Source organism: Elephas maximus, chromosome 11, assembly GCF_024166365.1.
Source record: "Elephas maximus indicus isolate mEleMax1 chromosome 11, mEleMax1 primary haplotype, whole genome shotgun sequence".
In the NCBI taxonomy this organism is placed as follows: Eukaryota; Metazoa; Chordata; class Mammalia; order Proboscidea; family Elephantidae; genus Elephas; species Elephas maximus.
Genome location: NC_064829.1, coordinates 106,680,125 through 106,706,615, shown reverse-complemented (window position 1 = coordinate 106,706,615; position 26,491 = coordinate 106,680,125). Strand labels below are relative to the sequence as shown.

The window sequence follows — 26,491 nt, the reverse complement described above, 5'->3', positions numbered from 1 at the left end:
GTTTCTTCTCACCTTTGTCCAGGCTACCTCCTCCACTTAGAATGCCCTTCCTCCTGCTTCTCTCTGACAATGCGTATTTCCCCTTTAGGATTTTTCTCAGGGGTTACTTCTTCCAGGAAGTCTTCCCTGATCTCCACAGGCTGGAAGGTTCTGCCTGGCTCAGCTCTACCTGGAGTGTTTTTCTGTCAAATTAATCACCACCCACATGACTGGAGGCGGCATGTTTGGGCGGCGGGGTGGCAGAGATTCAGAACACAGGGCTGGGATTCACTAAGATACATGAGCTCAAGTGAGTGCCTTTGCCTTCCTAAGTCTCAGTTTGCTCATCTGTTACTTGGAGATTATGACCACAGCCCCCTCACTCTGAGTGACTGCTATGCCCCAGACGCTGCACGTTCACCTCCTCAGATCCTCACCACAACCCCTGGGAAGTAGCTCTTGTTATATTACAGGCGAAATGATCATCTCCACCCTAACCAGTTGCCGCTGAGTCGATTCTGACTCATGGTGACCCCACGCGTGTCAGAGTAGAGCTTCACTTCATAGCCTTTTCAATGGCTGTGACCTTTTGGAAGCAGATCACCAGGTTTTTCTTCTGAGGGACGTCTGAATAGATTCAAACCACCAACCTTTCAGTTAGTAGCTGAGTGCTTAACAGTTTGTGCCACCCAGGGACTCCTCATCTCCACCCTCAGGTAAGGAAACTGAGGCACAGAGAGGTTGAGTAACTTGTCCAAGGTCACTCACAGGCTAAGCGGTAGAACTGGGATTCGAACCCCGGCAGTCTGGTTCCAGAGTCTGGACTCCTAACTGAGAGGATATATTTATTGCCTGTCATGAGAGTAAAGGCATCACCATAGCTCCCTTCTAGGGCTGTTGCTAGGCTCGGAAGGAAAAGCACAGGAAATAATGTGTGTGTGGGGGGGGGGGTGCTTGGTGCTCAGTAAGGAACAGGCATCATCATGATGGTTCTTCATGTGGGGCAGGACATGGATGTTTCTCCCCAACCTAGGCCACTGGTGACCTTGCCCACTTTCTCCCAGGCCTGCTGACCAGGTAGAGGCAGGGCTGGGCTAGGGAAGTAGGAGGGACAGAGAGAGTTGGAGGGTCAACGCCAGAGAGACAGGAGCACAATTCTTGACATCATTTTCAAATGAGCTGTTCCAGGGCCAGAGCAATGAGGAGAGAGGGGCCTGTACCCCCATTCCCAGCCTCCTGCTGAGGAAGCTACTGGAGGGGCTGTCTATGAGGAGAGCCCAAGGGGTCCTCCCAGAGCGCCCACCAGGAGGGGAAGCGTGAGGAGCAGGACCACAGAGTGAGATGCCTGAGGAGGGGCGGCCGCAGCAGTGAAGAGCTCAAACACCGAGTCCCGGTTACAGAGGTTGCCCTGGCAGCAGGAGCCGTGGAGGTCGATGTCCGACCAGGGGCTGGTGGTGCCCACGATGGTGCAGGAGGGCCGGTGGCAGGTTCTGATGTATACAGGGACTGAGAAATTGCCTGGCGGAGGGGTTAAGGGGTCAGAGCTTAGGAAGCCCAGGACCATGCCTTGGTCCTCAGACTTCCTTCATGTCCCCCACGGCAGACCAGGAGCTTGCCTCCTCGCTCAGACTAGGCTTTGCCTCCTCCCTCAGACCAGGCCCATGCCAACCACCCTCTCAGATAAGGGCCGTGTCTCCCTGCCAGACCTGTCTCATGCCTCACCCCTCAGACCTGCCCTGCCTCCACATCCTAGCCCAGGCCCTCCCACCTGCCCAACCCCTCACCAATGGTCATTCGGCCATTGCCCTGGAAGCAGACGCTCTCCTTCTGGTGACATTGGACCCGCCGGGACTTGTTGGGAGCGCAGTCCTCCGGTAAGATCCCCACGCAGGCGTAACACTCGGTGCCGCTGAGCAACGGCGGGTCGGGCGCTGGCAAAAGCGTAAACGCACACTTTGGTGGTGGTTCCAGTTCGGATGTGCGGGTTGCGCACTGCATCAGGGCGCCGGCCTAGCTGGTTGTGGGGGCTCGGAGGCCACGCCCCGCCCTGGACAGGCCCCTCCCGGCCCCTCATCGCCCCGCCCACGCCCGGCCCCGCCCTCCGGTGTACCTGGGCTCAGGTTGGGGATGCTGTCGTGGTTCATGATGTCGACGTTGCACCGGTCGGTGGTGCAGCCGCGCACCAGCGAGAAGTCGGGTGGCAGCGAGTCTTGGTTCGCTTCCATCTGGCCGCCAGGCGAGCCCGTCCAGCAGCCCTTCTTTACCAGCGTCACAGAGGCGCGATACCCTGAAGGCAGGCGGGGATGGGGCTATGGCTGCTGCCTTCTCCGCAGCCCGCTTCCTCGTCCCCTTCCTTCTGCCTCTCCCTCTTTACCTCTCTTCCTCAACCTTCCGGTCTCAATTCTCTCCCCCTTACTTCTTCCTCTCTCCCCTGCCGCTCCCTTTCCTCCTTCTCTACCTTTTCTAACTCCACCCTTCCTCCCACTGTCCTCTCCCTATTCTCCTCTCCCTCCCCCTTCCTCCTCTCTGCTCCTCTCTCACTCCTCTTCCTCGGTTCTCCTTTGTCTTCTCCCTCCCCTATCTCTTGTCCCTCATTCCCTCTTTTCCTCCCTTTGTTGTTGTTGTTAGCTGCCATCTAGTGTTGGTGGGGGACCCACACATGGCGATTCAATGTGTTACAGAGTAGAACTGCTCCATAGGGTTTCCTTGGCTGTAATCTTGACGGAAGCAGACGGCCAGGCCTTTCTTCTGCAGAGTCCACTGGGTGGGTTCGGACCGTCAACCTTTGGGTTAGCAGCCGAGTGCAAACCACTTGTTTTCCTCTCTTCTTTCCTCCACCTTCCTGTTGCTCTGTCCTTATCCCCCTCTTCATCTTCAGCCACATTCTTCGCTAATCCCTTCTCTCCTCCACTCCTTTCTCCCTGTCTTATGCATCATCCCTCTCCCCACCCCTTCCTCTCCCACACAACCTTTCCTGCTCGCTCACCCACCCGTGCTGAGGGAACTGACAGCCTCAAAGCATCGGCCGGAACAGGAGACTGTGGGGAGCTGCTTGCCACTGAGGTCAAAGGGGCCTGAGTAGATGTGTTCAAAGCTGTAGCATTGCAACGCTTGGGACTCTGAGGAGAGGAGCATGATGGGTTAGCAGGGGGTTGGGGGGTGGACAGCCAGTCCCAGGAACTCAGGGCTCCACCCTAAGAATGCGGGTAACTCAGCCCTTCTGTGCTGAATGGAGTCCGGCCTGGTTGCCTTGGGAGGACCAGGGTCAGCTGCGTCAGCTGGTCAGGGTTGATTCTGACCTCACCACGGGGCAAGGTGCTCTCTGCACTTGACAGTCCAGTTTCTTCTCTCCAGGCTGTTCCAGATCTCTGCCCTCTTCCTGGCAGCCCTCCAAGATTTAGATAAGGGAGAAGCCAGCCCACTCCTGCTCTGTCCACCCCTCCCTGGCTAAACTCATAACGGACACAGCCTGGGAAAAGCCCAAGTGGACATGTTGATGACAGAACTAAAAGACCACTTATGGGAAACAAACACAATGATTTGCAATCCTATACCTACAGATACACATGTACAACCAGACCCAGAGATACTGCACAAAGCACGTCAACAACATAAACACAAAACAACAAAATGGATGCAGATTCATGCAAATTCATCAGATGTATACAGAACGGTTGGAATGCCTGCATGCAGAGGTCTGCATTCACACAGGAAACAAGTACACACCCAGATCCTCCAATACAAACCCTGCAAATGAAAGCACAGTATCTCACACATGCAAAATCACGCACACACACACACACACACAAATGTGTGTATATGGAAACAATAACCACACAGACAGACCCAGGAAACCCATGAAATCACACCCAGAGAGAGACAACACAGACCCAAGAATCACAGACACACAAATAGAAGGAGAGACACAAAATTATGTAAAATTAGAGATACACAAAAATGAGAACCACAAAAATGAGACCCACAAAAACATATGGTTTACACAATAGATGAACCCTGATAGAATGGGAGAAAAATGTGAAACAGAACCTCAAATTCTGAAAACAAACAAGCAAACCAGATTTACTGGACTGGTTGAGACTGGAGGACTTCCTGAGACTACGGACCTGAGCTACTCTTCAAATCTTGAACTGAAACTAGCCCCTGAGGTCACCTTGCAGCTGAAAAAGCAAATTGGCTCACAAAATAATGAATATCACCTTTGAGTACTGTGTGCCTTTAAATAATCACTTCTGTGAGACCAAATGGTCATCAGTTGGAGCCCTGGTGGCACAGTGGTTAAGAGCTATGGCTGCTGACCAAAAGATCAGCAGTTCAAATCCACAAGCCACTCCTTGGAAACCCTATGGAGCAGCCCTACTCTGTCCTGTAGGGTGGCTATGAGTCAGAGTCGATTCAATGGCAACAGGCTTGGGCTTGGTCAACAATTAATTTAAAGCAAAGATGAGAATGTAAGGGGGAAGGGAAACTAGATTAATGAATGGAATTAGAACAATCAGAACAGGAATAATGAGAATATTCGTGCATTGTGAAGAATGTAACCGATATCACTGAATGATTTGTACAGAAATTGTTGAATCTAAGCTGCTGGGTAAACCTTCACCAAAAACACAATAAAATATTATTTAAAAAACCTGAGACATACCATTTAAAATTCCATACAGATTTAAGACACAGAGATGTGCAACACAGATACAGAGAGACACACATTGAAGTATTTATTTCTGAAAACAGACACAGAAATAAACACACACTCATAAGTCACAGAGGCGCACAAACACAAAGTGACTCAGATATGCACAATTATACATGTTCCTTTCACAAACACAGCGAAGCAGGGATGACCAGACCCACAATAGCATTTGTTGGAACCTGGTGCAGAGAAAAGCACACAAGCACAGACATCCCCAAAGACACACTGACACATGGACTCACACAGAAGTCAAGCGCCCTTCTATGGACTCAGTCACACACTGTTATGGATTGAATTGTGTTCCCCCAAAATATGTGTTGTAAGTCCCAACCTCTTTGCCTGTGGTTATAATCCCACTTGGGAATGGGTTGTCTCTGTTATGTTAATGAGGCAGGATTAGTGTAAGGTGTATCTTGAGTCAATCTCTTTTGAAATATACAAGAGATTAAATGAAAGCTAGAAGCAGAGATGGGGTAAAAGAGATGAAAAGACACATGGAGATTTTGTAGAAACCAGGGAGCTGAAGGTGAAGAGACAAGGACCTTCCTCCAGAGCTGACAGAGAGAGAAAGCCTTCCCCTCGAGCTGGTGCTCTGAATTTGGACTTCCAGCTTCCTAAACCGTGAGAAAATAAATTTCTGTTTGTTAAAGCCACTCATGTGTGGTAGTTCTGTTCTAGCAGCACCAGATAACTAAAACAAAACAAAACAAAACAAAAAAAACCAAACCCGTTGCTGTCAAGTTGATTCTGACTCATAGTGACCCTATAGGACACGGTAGCATTGTCCCATAGGGTTTCCAAGGAATGCCTGGTGGATTCAAACTGCCAACCTTTTGGTTAGCAGCCAGGCTCTTAATCACTATGCCACCTGGACTTACCCCAGATAACTAAAACACAAGCCAATTAGGTTCAGTACAGGCCTGGCCTCCTCCTCACCTCTCTCCTTCCCTGACTCTGTAGCCACTTCAATTCTGACCTGAATGTGTTCCTGGCCTAGCTCAAAGGCAGGGTGTGAGGTGTTTGCCTGTGGATGCGGCCAAGGTTCCTGCCAAAACAAAACAAAAAAAGCCAAACCTGTTGCCATCGAGTTGATTCGGACTCATAGTGACCCTATAGGACAAAGCAGAACTGCCCCATAGGGTTTCCAAGGAATGGCTGGTGCATACGAACTGCCGACCTTTTGGTTGGCAGGAATAGCACTTAACAACCAGGCCACCAAGGCTCCTGCCAGTTCTGGAAAAAGACCCCATGGCTCACCAGAAGCCCACTGAATGGGACGAGGAGGAAGGAGGATGAGGAAGGCTGAATGGCAGAGAGGCACAGGAGAGGAAGACTGATGGGGAAAGAGCAGAGGAGGGGAAAAGAAATGATGAGGACACAGTCTCTAGCCCGCTCCTCCCTCAGACCCAGGAGGCCAGGCCCCCAGCCCCCTCCCCCCTCAAACTCAGAAGTCTAGCCCCCAGCCCCTTCCTCCCTCAGACCCAGGAAGCCAGGCCCCCAGGCCCCTCCTCCTTTAGACCCAGGAGTCTAAGCCATCAGCTCCTTCTTCCCTCAGACCCAGGAATCCAGGTTCCGAGCCCCCACCTCCCTCAGACCCAGGAGCCCAGGCCCCCAACCCCCTCCCCCCTCAGACCCAGGAGCCCAGGCCCCCAACCCCCTCCCCCCTCAGACCCAGAAGCCCAGGACCCCAGGTCCCTCCTTCCTGTGGGTGTAGAGGTCTGGGCACCTGTCAGACAGAGCACAGCCCCAAAGAGGCAGAGCAGGATGGTTCTGGGGCTCCCCATCTTCCAAGCGAGGAGCTGAGCTGAGACACCTGGGACAGCTCCTTCTGCTCTGACTTGCTGCCAGTCTGGTTACTCCCTGCCAGGTCCCTGGCATCTGGGCTACCCAGCCCTGCCAGGATTCCTCCACCTCCGCCCTTGCTTGGCCAAATCTCCTCCCAGACAATCAATCATGCTGGGGCTGGGATGAGACCTGGGTGCTGAAGGGGTTAATGGCATGGATTCCTGTGGCTTCAGGGAGGTGGGGATGTTTGCCCTGGGTTCTTTGATTTTAGGGAATTTGTGTGTCTTTGAATCCTTTCCCAGGTCAGGAGTAGACACCCATAACTCCTTGATTTCTCTCTTTACCCTGCATTCCCAACACACACACACCCAATACTTCTGTGGGTCCAGTGCACCAGTTCTTCCCCCTGCCCAGCATGGGAGTAGATACCCCCAGGCTCACAGCCATACAGAGGAACACAAGATAGGATCCCAAGATAGAAGGGGCTGGGGGCCTGGACCTCTGGGTCTAATGGGGCTAGGGCCAGGACTCCTGGGTCTGAGCAGGAGGGGGCTGGAGGCTGGGACACCTGATTCTGAGGGAAAAGGAAGCTGGGGGTCTGTACTCCTGTGTCTGAGGGAGGAGGGGGCTGGGGTCAGGACTGCTGGGTCTGAGGGAGGTGGGGGCTGGGAGCCTGGAGTCCTGAGTCTGAGGGAGGAGGGGCTGGAGGCCTGGAGTCCTGGGTCTGAGGGAGGAAGGGGCTGGGTCCTGGACTCCTGGCTCTGAGGGAGGAGGGGTCTAGGTACCTGGGACCTTTCATTTTGGGGGGATTTGTGTTTTACAGGCTTTCTTCACACCCCTCTCTCCATGCTCTATTCTAGCCTGAGGTTGGCACATGTGTCCGTTTGATTTCTCTTTTCTTCTCCCATCCCAACACACACTACCCAGACACTCAGACACACACAGCCTACAATTCTGGAGCCATGAGTCTAGATCCAAAGACACAAACATCTCCTTCGCCATGAAGCCTTCTCTGACGCCCATCTCCCTCACTCACCCACTCACCTTCAGCCTAAAGAACCGTCTTGTCTCTCAGCCCTGATCAACCTGAGGTGGTCTAGTGTCTGTCTCCCCCATTAGGGGAGTTGTGAGTTGCTCAGGGACCTCAAGGGATGTTTGCAATATTGTATGAATGAATGAATAAACAAAAGAGCTGACATAGAGGCATAGAGAGATTGAGACAAAGAGAAGAATAGAGAAAAAACAAAGACAGGGAGACCAAGATCCCCAGAGATGCAGTAAGACGGGCGCAACTTGATGCGGGCAGATGTAAAAGTAGACAGAGGCCGATGTAGAGGTGAAGATGGACACTCTAAAGGATAGGACATGCCCACAGAAGGCGCTTGAAACTTATTGAATGAATGAATTAAAAAACAACAGGGTGATAGAGATACAGGCAGGCAAGCTGAGGGAGACATACTGTCCCTGGGGACAGAGGCAGACCTACAGAGACCCTCAGACACCAGGCAGATGAGGACATTCAGGCAGATGCTCCAGCAGGTGGCTTGAGTTGGGCCAGTGACCCAGGACAGCACCTCCTGACCGACCTCTCTTTTCTCTGCTTGGAGGTATCACCTGATGGGTTCAGACCCACCCTTGAACTCAACCACAAGGGGTAGGCTGAGGCATATGCCGATGACCAAAACCAGTTGCTGAAAAGTCAACTCTGTCTCATTGGCGACCCCATGTGTGTCAGAGTAGAACTGTGCTCCTTAGGGTTTTCACTTGGTGATTGGAAATAGATGGCCAGGCCTTTCTTCTGAGACACCTCTGGGTGGACTCAAACTTCCAGACTTTTGGCTAGCCGCTGAGCGCATCAACAATTTGCACCACCCAGGGACTCCATGCAGACAGCAGAAACCTAGAATCACGGATGCATGGATGGATGTGATGGTGTCCACACATAATGGAGGACACCAGGCCCTGTATACACAGCCCACAGCCCTGGACTCTCTCTGGCTTAGCTGCATTCCCCCAAAACCAAAACCCACTGCCATCAAGTTAATTCCAACTCATAGCGACCCTATAGGACAGAGTAGAACTGCCCCATAGAGGTTCCAATGAGGGCCTGGCAGATTCGAACTGCTGACCTCTTGGTTAGCAGCCATAGCACTTAACCACTACACCACCAGGGTTTCCACTCCCTCACATCTTGCCAAATCCCTGCCCCTCCCACCAGGCCTCACTTCCTAGAACCTGTTTTGTATCCAAATTACTCCTCCTGCTTCTGCTTGGCCCCAGTCCTGGAGGGACTGCCCAAGGGTCAAGGTGGAGCTAAAAATTCCATTCCTGGAGAGTCAATTCTGACTCATAGCAACCCTATAGGACAGAGTATAACTGGCCCATAGGGTTTCCAAGGCTGTAATCTTTAGGGAAGAAAACTGCCACATCTTTCTCCTGTGGAGCGGCTGGTGGGTTCAAATTGCTGATCTTTTGGTTAGCAGCCGAACACTTAAACACTGCGCCGCCAGGGCCCCCCAGGGCTCCCCAGTGACCACATATTAGGGATTTTGTCAGGAGCTCCTGCATTCAGAGAGCTACAGGATGCAAACTCTGAGCTTCCTATGAACCCAGAATTTTTTTTTTATCATCATCTTTTAGTAATTAAACTTTAGTAACTAAGTAATTGGAGTTCCTAGGTGGTGCAAAGGGTAAACGCACTTGGTTGCTAATGAAAGGTTGGTGGTGGTGACCACCCAGAAGCACCTTGAAAGAAAGCAGCTCTTCCAGGGCATCCCACCGGACCATTGCCGTTCTAACCTCTGCTGAGAATTTGCATTTCCACCCCTAGATCTACTGAATCAGAATCTACAGTTTAACAAGATCCCCAGGTGATTCTTATGTATAATAAATTTTGAGAACCACTGCTCTGCTAGTCTGGGAACTTGTTAGAAATGCAAATTATCAGCAGGGGTTAGAACAGCAATGGTCCGGTGGGATGCCCTGGAAGAAAGGCTTGGAAATCTACTTTCGGAAAACCAGCCACTGAAACTCTCTGGAGAGGGACAGAGTAGCTGGGGCTGGGGCTTGGGGACCATAGTTTCGGGGGACATCTAGGTCAATTGGCATAACAAAACTTATTAAGAAAATGTTCTGCATTCCACTTTGGTGAGTGGTGTCTGGGGTCTTTAAAGCTTGTGAGCGGCCACCTAAGATACATCAATTCGTCCCAGCCCACTTGGAGCAAAGAAGAATGAAGAACACCAATATTAAAAAAAAAATTAGCCCAAGAAAAAAAAGGGCCACATAAACCAAAGACTCCATCAGCCTGAGACCAGAAGAACTAGATGGTGCCTGGCTATCACCAATGACCACCCTGACAGGACAACAGAGAGTCCCTGATGGAGCAGGAGAAAAGTGTGGAGCAGAACTCAAATTCATGTAAAAAGACCAGACTTAATGGTCTGAGACTGGAGGGACCTGAAACTATGGTCTCCGGACACTCTGTGAACCCAGAACTAAAACCATTCCCAAAACCCCTCCTCAGACAAAGATTAGACTGGCCTATAAACATAAAATAATATTCATGAAGAGCGTGCTTCTTAGTTCAATCAGATACACAAGACCAAATGGGCAGCTCGGGTCCGGAGGCAGGATAGAAGGCAGGAAGGGACAGAGGGTGGTTGAATGGACACAAGAAACCCGGGGTGGAAAGGTGCAGTGTGCTGCCACATGTGGGGATTGCAACTAATGTCACATAACAATATGTGTATAAATTTTTGTATGAGAAATTAAGTTGAGCTGTAAACTTTCACCTAAAGCACACACAAAAAAATATACATATATTTGTTGAAGAAACAGAAAGAAAGAAAACTCTGGATCACAGTTCTACTCTGACACACATGGGTCAAATTGACTCCACGGCAACTTTTTTTTTTTAAATAAGCAATTAAGAGATTGGGGGAAGCTGAGAATCTTTTGCGGTAGCCATTAAGTTTTTTAACTTTTTTTTTTTAATTGTACTTTAGATGAAAGTTTATGAAGCAAACTAGTTTCTCATTAAACAGTTAGTACACATACTGTTTCATGACATTAGTTAACAACACCGTGACATGTCAACACTGTCCCTTCTCAACCTTGGGTTCCCTATTACCAGCTTTCCTGTCCCCTCCTGCCTTCTCATCCTTGCCCCTGGGCGGGTGCGCCCCTTTAGTCTCGTTTTGTTTTATGGGCTTGTCCAATCTTTGGCTGAAGGTGAACCTCAGGAGCGACTTCAGTACTGAGCTGAAAGGGTGTCCAGGGGCTATACTCTCAGGGTTTCTCCAGCCTCTGTCAGGCCAGCAAGTCCAATCTTTCTTTCTGAGTTAGAATTTTCTTCTACATTTTTCTCTAGCTTTGTCCGGGGCCCTAAGTTTTTAAACTTATTATTATAGACAATCTCAAACACACGCAGAAGTAGAGAGAACTGTGTGCCCACCACCCAGCCTCAATAATCTAACTGCATATCTCTCATCTTGTTTTATTCTTTTTCCCTTTGGTGCTTTTTAGAGCATTGGACATACTGAATTTGGTTCCTGCCTCATTTTGCTGAAGATATTAATTTCACTTGAAGCACCATTTAATAGTTGGTTATTTTAAAAGTGTTGACGTTGGCCCTGTTGACACCTTGATTTCAGACTTCTAGCCTCCAGAACTGTGAGAGAATACATTTCTGTTGTTTTAAAACCACCTGGCTTGTGGTACTTTGTTATGGCAGCCTTAGGGACTAAGACACCTGCTCCTCAATTTTTTTTTCATTCAATTTTTTCTTTATTGTGCCTTAGGTGAATTTTACAGCGCAAATTAGTTTCTCATTCAAAAAGGTATGCATAAATTGTTTCGTGACATTGGTTGCAATCCCCACAATGTGTCAACTCTCTCCCCCTTTCCACTCCAGGTTCCGTGTCCATTCGTCTAGTCTTCCTGTCTCCTCTTGCCTTCTCGTCTTGGCTTTTGGGCAGGTGTTGCCCATTTAATCTGGTATACTTGATTGTGCTAAGAAGCACATTCCTCACATGTGTTATTGTTTGTTTTATAGACCTGTTTAAACTTTGGCTTAAAGTGATTGAAAGCTAACCAAAAGGTCTGCAGTTCGAAACCACCAGCGGCTCTGCGAGAGAAAGATGTGGCAGTCTGCTTCTGTTAAGATTTACAGTTTTGGAAACCCTATGGGGTTGCTATGAGTTGGAAGCAACTTGAGGGCAGTGGGTTTGGTTTGATTTGGGATCTTTAGCTAAAAGGTGAACAGATTTGGTTTTTGTGTGCAGTTTACTAAATGTGTGTACAATCTGTCTCTGGCTATGCCATCTGCTGGACAAAATCCCCAAAAGTGTTTGCACGTAAAAATAGGTTTAATCTGGAAATCGGCCCGTCTATCAATAATTGTTCACCTTATGTCAGGCTTCGTAGCCAAAATGCTTCTTACCTTATTCCAATGATTCCATTAATCGAAATGCTATAATTGGAATGATTTTTTTATGTCATCCCCTAAATAATGTGTAACATCACTAGCTGTCACTTTTTATGTCCTGAATAAATGGTCTTCCATACTTTATCAGAACTGTGAAGTTTTCTTGTGAACTCTATAGTTATAGCCTTGCCAAAAACTGAATTATGTATATCGTTTGCCAATCTTTTCTTTTTTTTACATAGACTTGGCCTGTGGCATCGATATTTCTTTTTTGAATCAGGTTTCAATTTTGAGTACCCCATGCTATTGAGTATGTCCAATGTTACCGGGAGGGATCAGTCCCTGGAGAAGGACATCAGGCTTGCTAAAGTAGAGAGTCAGCGAAAAAGAGGAAGACCCTCAACAAGATGGATTGACACAGTGGCTGCAACAATGGGCTCAAACATAACAACGATTGTGAGGATGGTGCAGGACACGGCACTGTTTCGTTTTGTTGTACATAGGGTTGCTATGAGTCGGAATCCACTTGACGGCACCTAACAACAACACACAATGGAGTATGTACTCCTCACTTCCTCCTTGTTTTCAAATGATATGTGCTCAATGCTGCTAACTGTACTGGTGCAGGCTGGGCTCTCCCGGGAGGCAGACTCTTAGGTGGAGATTAGCTTGGAGGACTTTGATAAAGGACCAACAACTGTGGAAGGGAAGTGAAGGAAGTAGAACTGGGCAGAGAGAGGAGCTGGGCTGTGATTCAGGCCCAGCAAAGGACTCAGGAGACCCCATGGGAAGTCCTGGCATGGAGATCACCCACTAGAGTTGCCCTGAGTTGGGGGAGGGGACATGACCTTGAGTGTGTATGGGGGGCTGTCTTTAGTTGAGGCGATCCCCAAGGGGTCTGGTAGCTGGGCCTTCCAGCAGCTGGGGGAATCAAGCCATTCCCAGAGGACTGGGTAGCTCATCAGAACATCTACTACACTTTACCCATCCTCTTCCTTTAGAGTATTTTTTCCAGCCCCAAAAGTTTGAGGGGCCATTGGTTGTTCAGCGGTAGAACTCTTGCCTTCCCTGCAGAAGACTCCAGTTAGATTCCCAGCCAGTATACCTCAGGGACAACCATCACCCATCTGTCAGTGGAGGCTTGCGTTGCTACGATGCTGAACAGGTTTCAGCGGAGCATCCAGACTAAGATGAACTAGGAAGAAAGGCCTGGTAATCGACTTCCGAAAATCAGTCAGTGAAAATCCTATGGATCACAACAGTCTGGTCCGAAACTCATCATGATGTTTCTTTTCATTATGTATGGGGTAGCCAAGAATTGGGGGGCAACTGGATGGCAGCTAACAACGAAGAGTTTGAAATAAAGACTAATACAGGATCCTTTAGTGGGCCCTGGTGGTGCAGTAGTTAAAGCACTCGGCTGCCAACCAAAAGGCCAGCGGTTGGAGCCCACCAGCTGCTCAGTGGGAGAAGAATGTAGCAGTCTGCTTCCATAAAGACTTACAGCCTTAGAAATCCTCTGAGGCAGTTCTACTCTGATCGATAGGGTCCCTGAGTTGGAATCGACCCTCTTGACAGGAGTGGATTTGGTTTTTCTGGTTGACAGGATCCTTTGAGGTGAAATACAGTAATTAGGATCTGATTGTTTATTCCCCAGTTGGGAGGATTTGCGTGAAACAACGTTCCTACCTACTTTTAACTGTCTTTTGGAAGGTAAACGTTATTCAGTATTTGAGGTGAATAATTTTCAAGATTGCCAACTGTTGAATATTCATATTATGTGTCTAGGTTGGGTTGGCAGAACACATATTCAATTAAAAGATTCTTCTTTCTCCCTACCCCACCTTCTTGAAATTCTTCCTTCATGGTTTACATAGACGTGTAAGGTAGGTTCGAATCCTCCTCAATCAGTACTGGATCTGTGGTGCATTCTGCTAAAAAAGCAGCTGTGGAACTCTTCCTCCCCCCCCCCCCCGAGACCAGCCGCTTTATTTTTCTCAGAAGTTTATTCAATGATCCAATTGATCTTTTTAAAGTTTTATTGTGGTAAATTACATACCACATATAATTTGCCATTTTAACCAGTTTGAAATCTACCATGGAGTGGCATTCATTACATTCACAATGCTTTGTAACTGTCATGGATTGAACTATGTACCCCCAAAAATGTGTGTATCAATTTGGCTGAGCCATGATTCCCAGTATTCTGTGGTTGCCCTTCATTTTGTGATTGTCATTTTATGTTAAAGAAGATTAGGGTGGGATTGTAACCCCCTTACTAAGGTCATATCCCTGATCCAATGTAAAGGGAGTTTCCCTGGGGTGTGGAATGCATTACCTTTCATCTTACAAGAGATAAAAAGGAAAGGGAAGCAAGCAGAGAGAAAACCCCCCAAAAAACCCAAACCCGTTGCTGTGGAGTCATTCGGACTCATAGCGACCCTATAGGACAGAGTAGAACTGCCCCATAGAGTTTCCAAGGAGCGCCTGGTGGATTCGAACTGCCAGCCTTTTGGTTAGCAGCCGTAACACTTAACCACTACACCACCAGGGTTTCCAAGCAGAGAGGGGGGACTTCAAAGCATCAAGAAAGCAGTGCTGGGAACACAGCACATCCTTTAGACCCGAGGTCCCTGCGCAGAGAAGCTCCTAGTACAGGGGAAGATTGATGAGACGGCCGGCCGACAGGAAGAGAAAGGCTTCCCCTGGAGCTGACATCCTGAATTTGGACTTTTAGCCAACTTTACTATGAAGAAATAAATTTCTCTTTGTTAAAGCCATCCACTTGTGGGATTTCTGTTATAGCAGCACCAGATGACTAAGACAGTAACCATCATCACTATTTCCAAACGTTTTTCATCATCCCAAACAGAAACTCTGTACCCATTAAACAACAGCTCCCTATTCTCCCCTCCCCTCAGCCTCTGATAACCTCTAATCTACTTGCTGTCTCTATGCATTTGCCCATTCTAGATACTTCAGAGAAGTGCAATCGTACAATATTTGTCCTTTTGTGTCTGGCTTATTTCACTTAGCATAATGTTTTCATGGTTCACTCACATTGTAGAACGTATTATAACTTCATTCCTTTTTTATGGCTGAATACTACTCCATTGTATGGCTATACCACATTTTGTTTATCCACTAATTTATTGGTGGACACTTGGGCTGTTTGCAACTCTTGGCTAGTGTGAATAATGCCACAAGAAACATTGGTGAACAAGCACTTGAGTCTCCGCTTTCAATTCTTTGGGATATATATCTAGGACTGGAATTGCTGGGTCACACGGTAATTCTATGTTTGACTTTTTGAGGAGCCACCAAAGTGTTTTCACAGGAGCTGTACCATTTTACCTTCCCACTGGAATACACAAGGGTTCCAACTGAGCCAACTGTTTTTATAATAGCTTCCCATTTTCTGTTTTCTGATCCTGATGATGTTTTCCTTCTTGATATCTAGGGACAAATAATATAGTTGGCTTTATTATTTTACCTTAGAATTTGTAAAGTTTTAAAACAATATGTAATTTTTTTAACAAGGCATTAAATTTTAATTATAGTAAATTTTTATATATATGAAATTTCTGAAGTAATAATAAACAATTGCTATAATAATACTATAATTAACAGATCATTATATAGTACTCTTAAATTTCTACCCACATAATACTTTGCAGATTACTAACAGCAATTGCATATTAGTTATTATATAGTGACTCATGCCAAATGAAAGGACCTGTAGATTTAAAATTGGAACTCAACAATTCCATTCTGGTTCCATTCTCAGTAAACAATTAGCAGGAAATATGAACTGCAATAGGAAACATCAGATGCGGCCAGTGTACAAACACCAACAGGACGCTCCGCATATCCAGTGGAAAAGCAGCTCCATTTTTTAGCAGCATGGTTATTTCAGATGATAGTAGAACAAGGTCTTTCTGTTTTCTAACTGATTTCTCTTGGAGTGTTGCTGTGATGTTGAACAGATTTCAGTGATGCTTCCAGACGAAGGTGGGCTAGGAAGAAAGGCCTGGCAGTCTACTTCCCAAAATCAGCCAGGGAAAATCCTATGGCTCACAATGGGCAGTGTTTTGTTCCATTGTGCACGGGGTCACCCTGAGTCCACAGCACCCTAGGGCAGCTAACTAGAAGCGGAGTCGTAGCTACCCATCCTATTAGAAGGTACTTTACTGCCATCTGCTGGAAAATGGTTAAAAGACGTTATAAACCAGTTATTTTGCAGTCAGCAAACGTATAATGCAATACACAAAAATGTCCAAAATAGTTTTGTTTTAAAAATACTTAGGACGTCTGTGATGTGACTGGCATGTTAGATGTGATTCTCTTATTCAGTGTCTAACACGAACAACTGTATACGGTGACAGTGGAAGGCCCACATAGATGGGCAGGTCTTGGGGGAGGATTGACTGGCTGATGGCAAAGGGGAAAACAGGTTTCTGAGAGCCAAAAGTAGCAGGTCTTGGGAATCATGTAGGAGTGGATTTTAGGATCGTCAAAGGGGTAGTTAGAGTCGGAATACTCTGTTTCCTCTATATTCCAAACTTCGCTGCCTTTTCCAAGGATTTTCATGGCCTGTCCCTTCTCTCTCCTTCCACCTCTCTCCTGCTTGTATCCTAGACCTCCCTCACTTCTGCTTTCTCCTCTCCTCCAGGCACATCCTCTTCCCCCTACTTTTCCTCCACTTCTAGGAGCATTTCCCCCAGCCTCTCTTCCACTCTCACCCCTCTTTCTTCCACCTCCTTCTCTTTGGTTTTCCCCAACTTCCAACTCTCCTTCCCAGCTGCTCCTTCAGTTTCCCCAGCCTCTCTTCCCCTTCCCTCTCACTTCCTATCCCTTCTTTCTTGAGTCCACCACATCTCTCTTTTGTTTCAGTCTGCCAGATTAAATACAGGATGTCATGGATTGAGTTACATCCCCCCAAAAACGTGTGTATGTTTGGCTGGGCTATGATTCCCAGTATTGTGTGGTGGTCCTCCATTTTGTGATTGTCATTTTAGGTTGAGAGGATTAGGATGGGATGGTAACAGCACCCTTACTCAGGTCACCTCCCTGATCCAGTGTAAAGGGAGTTTCCCTGGGGTGGGGCCTGCACTACCTTTTCTTTCTCAAGAGATGAAAGGGGAGCAAACAGAGTTGGGGACCTCATACCACCAAGAAAGCAGCACCAGGAGCAGAGTGTGTCCTTTGGACCTGGGGTCCCTGTGCAGAGAAGCTCCTAGTCTGGGGGAAGATTGATGAGAAGGTCAACAGAGACAGAAAGCCTTCCCCTGGAGCTGGTGCTCTGAATTTGGACTTTTAGCCTACTTTACTGTGAAGAAATAAACTTTTCTTGGTTAAAGCCATCTACTTGTGTTATTTCCATTATAGCAGCAGTAGATAACTAAGACTCAGGATGTTAAGTTAAATTTGAATTTCAGGTAAACAATGCATATATTTTTTGGTGTTATAGGTATGTCCCACATATTTCATGGTACATACTTATACTAAAAAGTTATTGTTTATCTGAAATTCAAATTTTCTTAGGCATCCGTATTTTATTTGCCAAATCTAGCCACTCTACTTCTGCCTCTCCCACACCTCCCTGGCCATGCTGATTCACCCAGGCTGGTCTACTTGGAGACCCTTCCGCTGTCACACAGACCATCCAGTGCCTGCCCACTCATCCAACTTACCAGCTACCCTGAGCCTCCTCACAACTCAGTAACTAAAGGGATATCACCAGCTCTATCCACCTCTATAGCCAGTATGATTCTGCTTGGTTGGTGCCTGAGCATATTTATCACTACGTGGTTCTTGATGGTACACTTTGAATCATTAATAACATTTGGTATTGGGTAAAACTGTTTATGACATTTCTCTGGTTGTACTAACACACTGGGCAACAACAGAGAAGCCAATTTGTTGAGTCAACACATGGATGTGAGAAATGGTGGGACATCCACGTGGAGAATCTGAATCTCACTAAGTTTAAGCAGTCTCTAGATAGCTGGTGAACCCTGGTGGCACAGTCGTTAAGCGCTCGGCTGCTAACCTAGAGGTCGGCGGTTCAAACTCACCAGCCGCTCCGCAGGAGAAAGATGTGGCAGTCTGCTTCTGTAAAGACTTATAGTCTTGGAAATTCTACAGGGCAGTTCTATGGTACCTTGTCCTACAGGGTCACTATGAGTCGGAATTGACTTGACAGCAACGGGTTTGGTTTGGTTCTTTTTAGAGACTAGACGGCAGAAAAGACCTGGTGATTTGTTCCCATAAAGATCACAACCCAGGAAACCCGATGGTGCAGCTCCATTCTGTCCCATAGGGCTGCCATGAGTTGGAATCAACTCGGTGGCACACAACAACCACCTTCCCATGTACATTGATGTCTATCACCAATGAGGAAGCTCATGGAGCTTCCATGTTCAGAGCCTTTATTGGGGCCTCATTAAGTAGGCATGATTGATTGAATCATATCCTCCCAACCCCCAGGTCTGCTAATATCAGGAGACTAGGGTGGGCCAGCCCCCACCTAAGTTACGTCATCAGCATAAACCCTCAGGTGTGGTCGGGAGGCCCCATCAAAGATCCTATAATCACTGAGGACGTTCCAAAGTTTTCAAGGTTATGTTTTAGGAACCCAGGACAAAGACCAAATTCTTTGGGTAAAGTTAAATTCTTCAGCTTTAACCCCACAGATTGATTACGAATTTACCAACCTGTATTTCTCAGATAGTCAGTATAATAATCCTTGGCTAATTCCCAAATGCCCATTCTACACAATTCCAATATTCAGTGTTGAATGTATTTTATGGTCACATCTGCAATCACCTTCATGCTCTGCATATTAACATTTCTAACAATAAAATATTGGCTGTATTTACCACTATTACTATTGTTGTTGTTAGGTGCCATCGAGTCAGTTCCAACTCATAATGACCCTATGTACAGCAGAACGAAACACTGCCTGGTTCTGCACCATCCTCACAATCATTGTTATGCTTAAGCCCACTGTTGCAGCCACTGTGTTAATCCATCTCATTGAAAGTCTTCCTCTTTTTCACTGACCCTTTACTTTACCAAACATGATGTCCTTCTCCAGGGACTGGTCCCTCCTGATAACATGTCCAAAGTACATGAGACGAAGTCTTGCCATCCTTGCTTCTAGGGAGCATTCTGGCTGTGCTTCTTCCAAGACAGATTTGTTCGTTCTTCCGGCAGTCCGTGGTATAGTCAATATTCTTCGTGAACACCATAATTCAAAGGCATCAATTCTTCTTCAATCTTCCTTACTCTCTGTCCAGCTTTTGCACGCATATGAGGTTACTGAAAATCCTATGGCTTGGGTCAGGCACACCGTAGTCCTCAGAGTGACATTACTGCTTTGTATCAGTTATTATTTATAAAAACAATAATTAGCAGTTGCTATTTGTTGAATGCCTGAAAATGATCAGGCCCTGGGTGCTTTTCACATACTATCTAATTTAGTCCTTGTACTAACCCTGTCTTGGTTATCTAGTGCTGCTGTAACAGAAATACCACAAATGGATGGCTTTAACGAAGAGAAATTTATTCTTTCACAGTTTAGTAGGCTAGACGTCCAAATTCAGGGTGTCAGCTTCAGGGGAAGGCTTTCTCTCTCTGTCAGATCTGGAGGAAGGTCCTTGTCATCAGTCTTCCCCTGGTCTAGGGACTTCTCAGCACAGGAACTTTGGGTTCAAAGGATACACTCTGCTCCCAGCATTACTTTTTTGGTGGTATGAGATCCCCCACTCTCTGCTCACTTCTCTTTTATTGCTGGTAAGATAAAAGGTGATGCAGGCCACACCCCAAGGAAACTCCCTTTATATTGGATCAGGGATGTGACCTGAGTAAGAGCGTTACTAGTCCTCTTTAACATAACCAGTCCTACCTCATTAACCAAAGGCAGAGATTAGGGTTTACAACACATAGGAAAATCACATCAGATGACAAAATGGTGGATAATCATACAATACTGGGAATTATGGCCAAGCCAAGTCGACAAATAATTTTTGGGGAGCACAATTTAATCCATGACACCCTGTGAGCAGTCATTATCACTCCCTCTACATATGAAACAGCTTTGGTAAAGTGAAAAGAGCTCCGGACTAAGAGTAGAAAGTTTTAACAACTGAAACCTTGGATGATTCATTTGTTTTGAGCCACAGTGTCCCCAATTTAAAAATAGGAATTATAATTATTAACTTCCTGGATTGTATGAGATAATGATATCAATTAGTTTTGCTGTGTAATACGTCATCCCAAAAGCAAGAATCTTAAGACAACGAACAGTATTTCTCACAATCCTGGAGACTGAAAATTTCTTTTGATCTGGGCTTGTTTGGCTGCAGCTGAATGATGTAATATGGCCTCACTCAAATGTCTGATGGTTGGCTAGATATTAGTGGGGAGCATGGGGATGACTCTGTCATGTATTTTTCTTCATTTCTCAGTCTAATTTAGGCTTGTTCACATGGAGCTGGATTCCAAAAGCAACAAGAAAGAAATTTCCAATGAGTAAGCACTTTTAAAACCTCTATTTGTGTCACAATTCCTCATGTCCCAAAGCAGATCAAAAGTGCACGTCCAGATTCAGGGAGTGGAGAAATAAACCACCTTTGGTGGAAGGAGCAAAGGTGACACGCACGGGAATGGGAAGGATTTGTGGGTATTTTTTACTCGACTACATCCACTAGCTTCAGTCATGCAGGTTTTTGTAGGGGTCAGAGAGGTGGAACAAATGGGGCTGTGATGGTGACAGGAGCCCTGGTGGTGCAGTCATTAAGTGCTCAACAGCTAACTGAAAGGTTGGTGGTTCAAACCCACCAGTTGCTCTGCAGGAGAAAAATGGGGTAAAGTGCTTCTGTAAGGATTACAGTCTTGGAAGCCTTCTGGGGCAGTTTTACTTTGTCCTGTAGGGTTGCTATGAGTCAAACTTGGCAATGGGTTTGGTTTTTGGTTTTGGTATGATGGTGACAAATAGCTCTGCATCGTCTAAGTTTTTGATGGTGGTGTTATTCTCTGCAATTCCTCCCAAATACACGGCTGCTCCAGATTTACTATTAAAGCCAGGTTGGACAGTTCAGGGACTTTCACTTGGCTCCTTGTTCCTCACCCCACAGGGTAGGAAGACACTGATGAGTTCTACCAGGTGCTAAGCATATCTATCCCAAATATGGATTAAAGGGCAGAGGAAAAATAACCACAGAGTGAGTCCAAGGACTCGTTGAGCTCACTGTGAGAGACCTGGGCCAAATCTGGGTAAGTAATGCAGTTTGAAAATCCTCTTCAAGGATTTGCTCTTGAGGGCCGTTCCTGGGAACAACCTCTTAGCCTGGGTTGCCCACAAGGAGGATCCAGAGAAGTTCCTATGCCAGTAGTTTATTCTCCTCTCCAGCTGCAGTCAAGTCGATTCCAACCCATGGTGACCCCAACCCATGGTGACTCCACGTGTGTTAGCACAGAGCTGTGATCCATAGGATTTTCAATGGCTGACTTTTCGGAACTAGACCACCAGGCCTTTCTTCTGAAGTGCTTCTGGGTGGACTCGAAACTCCAACCTCTCAATTAGCAGTTTAGGAAGCACAAGTCCAGGGAAGCAGGAATAAGGAAAAAGCATAGTGTGGCAGGAAAAGAGGGAAGGAGGGAGAGCTTCTAAGAAGTTACTGAACTGGCCACTGCTTGCTATCAAGTGTGACTAACTGCTTCATTTTGCATTTCAGAACCATCTAACCGGGGGGAAAAAAGGAAAATGGATTTATCCACCGGCTCCTATCACCTACTCAGGAAAACGTGATTGTCCCAGCGAGTATCAAAGCGCGGATCAACTCTGCACTTCCAGGTTGCATGAATGGGTTTTGTAAAGTCTCATGCATCAACATGAACAGGGAAGCCCTAGGCCTTAAGGCAAGGGGGGCTCATTGCATGCATGAGGCCAGGTACTGTTGTTGCTTGTGCCCACGCAGATTTGGTCAGGGTTCACGAAGAGCTGTTTGCTGCAGCAGTGAATCAAGAGAAACAAGTTTCTAGAGGCCCCAGGCACAGGTGAGGCTGAGAGGATCTTAAGTGCCATGTAAGATGTGTTTGAAGGCTTCCCTAATTAAACTCTTCCGCACAACGACCCAAGTCAGGTGATGATTACAGTGTAGATTCTAAACTACTAATACTGCATCTTTAATAGTTTACTGTCTATTAAAAGTTTCTTTCTTCTTGCCAATTCTTTAAGTTATATCTTTCTAGGTAATGGACGATTTCATCAGTTTTCAAATTTATTCTACTTTTAAAAATATTTTCTATTTCCCTTTTCCTTTCTTAATATTATTTATTTGTGCCTTTTCTCTTTTTTGAGGTCCCTGGGTGCTGCAAATGGTTTGCGTTCAAATGCTAACCTAAAGGTTGGCAGTTTGAACCCACCCAGCAGTGCCATGGACAAAAGGCCTGGTGATCTGCTTCCATAAGGATTGTTGTTGTTGTTAGATGATGGCGAGTCAGCTCTGACTCACAGTGATCCTGTGTACAACAGAATGAAACACTACCTGGTCTTGTGCCATCCTCATATATCATTATATTTGAGTCCATTGTTGCAGCCACCGTGTCAATCTATCCCATCAAGGGTCTTCCTCTTTTTTACGGACCCTCTACCTTACCAAGCATGGTGTCCTTTTCCAGGGATTGGTCCCTCCTGATAATATGTCCAAAGTATGTGAGACGGCTACTTGCTTCCAAAGAGCACTCTGGCTGTACTCTTTCCAAGACAGATTTGTTCATTCTTCTAGCAGTCCACGGTACATTCAATATTCTTTGTCAACGCCGTAATTCAAAGGCATCAATTCTTCTTTGGTTTTCCTTATTCATTGTCCAAACCTCACACGCATATGAGGTGACTGAAATACCATGGCTTGTGTCAGGCACACCTTAGTCCTTAAAGTGACATCTTTCTGTAAAGTCTATAGCCAAGAAAACCCTAGGGAGTAGCTCTACTCTGTAACACATGGGGTCGCCGTGAGTCGGAATCTACTCGATGGCAGCAGGTTTGATCTCTCTTTTTTCTATTAATTAATCTTTTCACAAGAAGGTCACTCCCAAATACTCAATTCAAATAAGCAGTTATTGGTGTACAGCATCGATGCTTTCTATTTCATTCATTTCTGCTTATTTACTTCAACCCATTCCTTTGTATTTATTGTTATTCTTTGTTTTCTAATTTACTAAGTTGGACACGACCTATAACTTTCACCCCTTTTACTTTTCTTTTAAACTTATGTTACATTCTATGCCCAATAAATTTAATACCTATATTTCCTGGTGTTCTAATTCTGCTGTTTGCTGTTTCTGCTATTGTAATTTGTGGCAGCTTATTTTCTTAAGTGTGGAGTCACGTGTAAAAATCCTTTAAGGCCTGGATGGTACATCCTCCTAGAATTTTTTGATGATGTCTCCAAGCATACTGGCACTTCAAGCCCAGGATCCATTTTATACTAATTTCTCAGCTTGAGTTTCCTAGACCATGGTGGCAGTGTAAATCAAGCCATTAACAAAATATAGAGCAATATATAAAAAGGATCTTGCATCATGACCTAATTTGTTTATTTCAATACTGCAAAGTTGGTTTAACATACGAAAATCAACCTATTCGAAGCGTCCACCCAAGGTAAAACAATTGGTCTCTATTTGCCTGGAGCAACAGAGGAAGAAGGAGAGTAAAGAATAGGAAAAATAAATGGAATATATGGCTAACTGCCTCCATGAACAACCGCCTCCTTTGCCATGAGACCAACATTGAATGGTGTGTGGCTACCACTACTGAATGTTTTGATCAAAAATTCTACAGAAGAATCCTGACCAAAAGCAAGAAAAAAACAGAACACAATTTCAAATTCTCATGGAATCCAGATTTTCTGGAGCCATGGAGGCTGGATGAACCCTGAAACTATTGCCCTGAGATAATCTTTAGACATTAAACCTTAAACCAAAAATATCCCCTAAAGTCTTCTTAAAACCAAATAGTAGATTAATTAGTAAAGAATGTCTGCCTTGAGCATTGTGCTTTTTAAAGAACTATCTATACGGGATCAGACTGACAACAGCAATTCCAAAGATTAGATAGGAAACTTAGGGGGCAGTGAGTTTACGTTAATGCGGGAGGGTCAATTCAGGAAAGGAGAGTGAGAATAGTTGTGCAACTTGAAGAATGTAATCCATGTCACTGAATTGTACATTTAGAAATTGCTGAATTGGTGTATGTTTTTGTGTATGTTCTCAACAACAAAAAATAAAAGAACAAAAAAATCAACATATTCCACCACATTAACAAAATAAAGCAGAAAAATTTTATGGTCATATTAGTAGCTACAGAAAGACATTTGATAAAAGTAAGCACCCATTAATAATAATAACAAACTCTTAGCAAACTAATGCTTGAAAGGGACTTAAGAGTGAGTGTGTTCCTGGATCAAAGAAGAATGAAGAACACTAAGGACACAAGGTGATTACAAGCCCAAGAGACAGAAAGGGCCACATGAACCAGTGACTACATCATCCTGAGACCAGAAGAACTAGATGGTGCCCAGCTACAACCAATGACTGCCCTGACAGAGAACACAACAGAGAACCCCTGAGGGAGCAGAAGAGCAGTGGGATGCAGACCCCAAATTCTCATAAGACCAGGCTTAATGGTCTGACTGAGACTGGAAGGACCCCAGCGGGCATGGCCCCCAGACCTTCTGTTGGCCCAGGACAGGAACCATTCCCAAAGCCAACTCTTCAGACATGGATTGGACTGGGCAATGGGTTGGAGAGGGATGCTGGTGAGGAGTGAACTTCTTCGATCAGGAGGACATTTGAGACTATGCTGGCATCTCATGCCTGGAGGGGAGATGAGAGAGTGGAGGGGGTTAGGTGAAAAGGACATGAAAAGAGAGAGTGAAGGGAGAGAGCAGGCTGTCTCATTAGGGCGAGAGGAATTGGGAGTGTGTAGCAAGGTGTATATGGATTTTTGTGTGCGAGACTGACTTGATTTGTAACTTTCACTTAAAGCACACTAAAAATTATTAAAAAAAAGAGTGGGTGTGTTTAAAAAAAAAACCTTAGAGTGACAGTCCACTGGTCTCGCCCCTTCGGAAACAAGGCGGAATGAAGAAAATGAAAGATACAAGGGAAAGATTAGCCCAAAGGACTAACGGACCACACCTACCTCGGCCTCCACCAGACTGAGTCCAGTACAACTAGATGGTGCTTGGCTACCACCACTGACTGCTCTGACAGTGATCACAATAGAGAGTCCCGGGCAGAGATGGAGAAAAATGTAGAACAAAATTCTAACTCACTCTGGCCTGACAGAGACTGGAAGAACCCTGAGAATGTGGCCCCCAAACACTCTTTTAGCTCAGTAATGAAGTCACTCCTGAGGTTTACCCTTCAGCCAAAGATTAGACAGGTCCATAAAACAAAACAAGACTAAAGGGGCATAACAACCCAGGGGCAAGGACTAGAAGACAGGAGTGGACAGGAAAGGGAGCCCAAGGCTGAGAAAGGAGTGTGTTGACATGTCCTGGGGTTGTTAACCAATGTAAAAAATGTAAAAAATAAGATGAAGTACAATTAAAAAAAGAAAAAGGTAAACATCATACTAAATGGTGAAATGTTGAATTTTTGAGATTGGAAACAAGGCTGGAATTCTCACAATAACTGATTCTATTCAAGACCATACTATATGTTCTAGCAGATGCAATAAGGCAGAAAAGAGAATGAATGATTAAAGACTGGAAAGAGGAAAATAACTAATTTTTCAGATTTTTGTGATTGCATTCACAGAAATTTCAAAAGGATAAGCAAATTACTAGAATTTATAAATGCATTTAGGAAGGTGACTGAAAACAAAAAAATATATACACAAAAATTGTAATTCTAGGTACTAGCAAGAATATTTAGAAAGCAAAAATTTAATATACTACAATAGCATAAAAAATATAAAATACCTAGAAATAAATCTGCTGAAAGATATGTAGACTTATACGCAAAGATTTAAAACTTATTAGGACAGAGTAAAGAAAATATAAACAAATGAAGGGATGTACTATATTCATGGACTTGAAGATTCAATATTTTTAAGTTGTCAATGTTCGCTTTAGATTTAGGATTAAATATAATTTAAAAATTACCATCTCACCCCACTCCCCCAAAAAAGAGTGGAAACGAGATGTCAGCAGCAGCAGCGGAGCTTGAATCACCCTACATTTGCTTTTATAAACAGATTAACAAATAGGATGAAAAGAAAAAGACTCTCGATGAGACTTCTGCTTCACTTTGGGATCTGTTGTGTTCTATCGAGTACACTGCAACTCATAGCAGCCATATATATATGACAGAGTAGAAGAGCCCCATAAGGTTTCCTAAGCTGTAACCTTTAAAAGAGCAGATTGCTTGGCCTTTTTGCCACAGAGCCACTGGTGAGGTCCAATTGCTTCCTGACCTTTTGGTTAGCAGCCAAGCGCTTAACCATTGTGCAACTAGGGTTCCTTAGTTTAGGATACAGAATGACATAACGGACTTTCTCTCCTATGGTAAAGGTA

General features: G+C 45.6%; 1 protein-coding gene across 1 annotated transcript; it reads right to left on the bottom strand.

The window, feature by feature from the left end:
• Nucleotides 1-520: 520 nt before the first annotated feature.
• LYPD5 (LY6/PLAUR domain containing 5) lies at nucleotides 521-3,219 on the bottom strand. Its single transcript, XM_049900122.1, has 4 exons — nucleotides 2,970-3,219; nucleotides 2,090-2,266; nucleotides 1,764-1,910; nucleotides 521-1,497 (listed from the first exon to the last, which is right to left on the bottom strand). The coding sequence occupies exons 1-4, from the start codon at nucleotides 3,112-3,114 to the stop codon at nucleotides 1,244-1,246; spliced, it is 723 nt and encodes a 240-aa protein (XP_049756079.1). The 5' UTR covers nucleotides 3,115-3,219; the 3' UTR covers nucleotides 521-1,243.
• Between the last annotated feature and the right edge of the window lie 23,272 nt (nucleotides 3,220-26,491).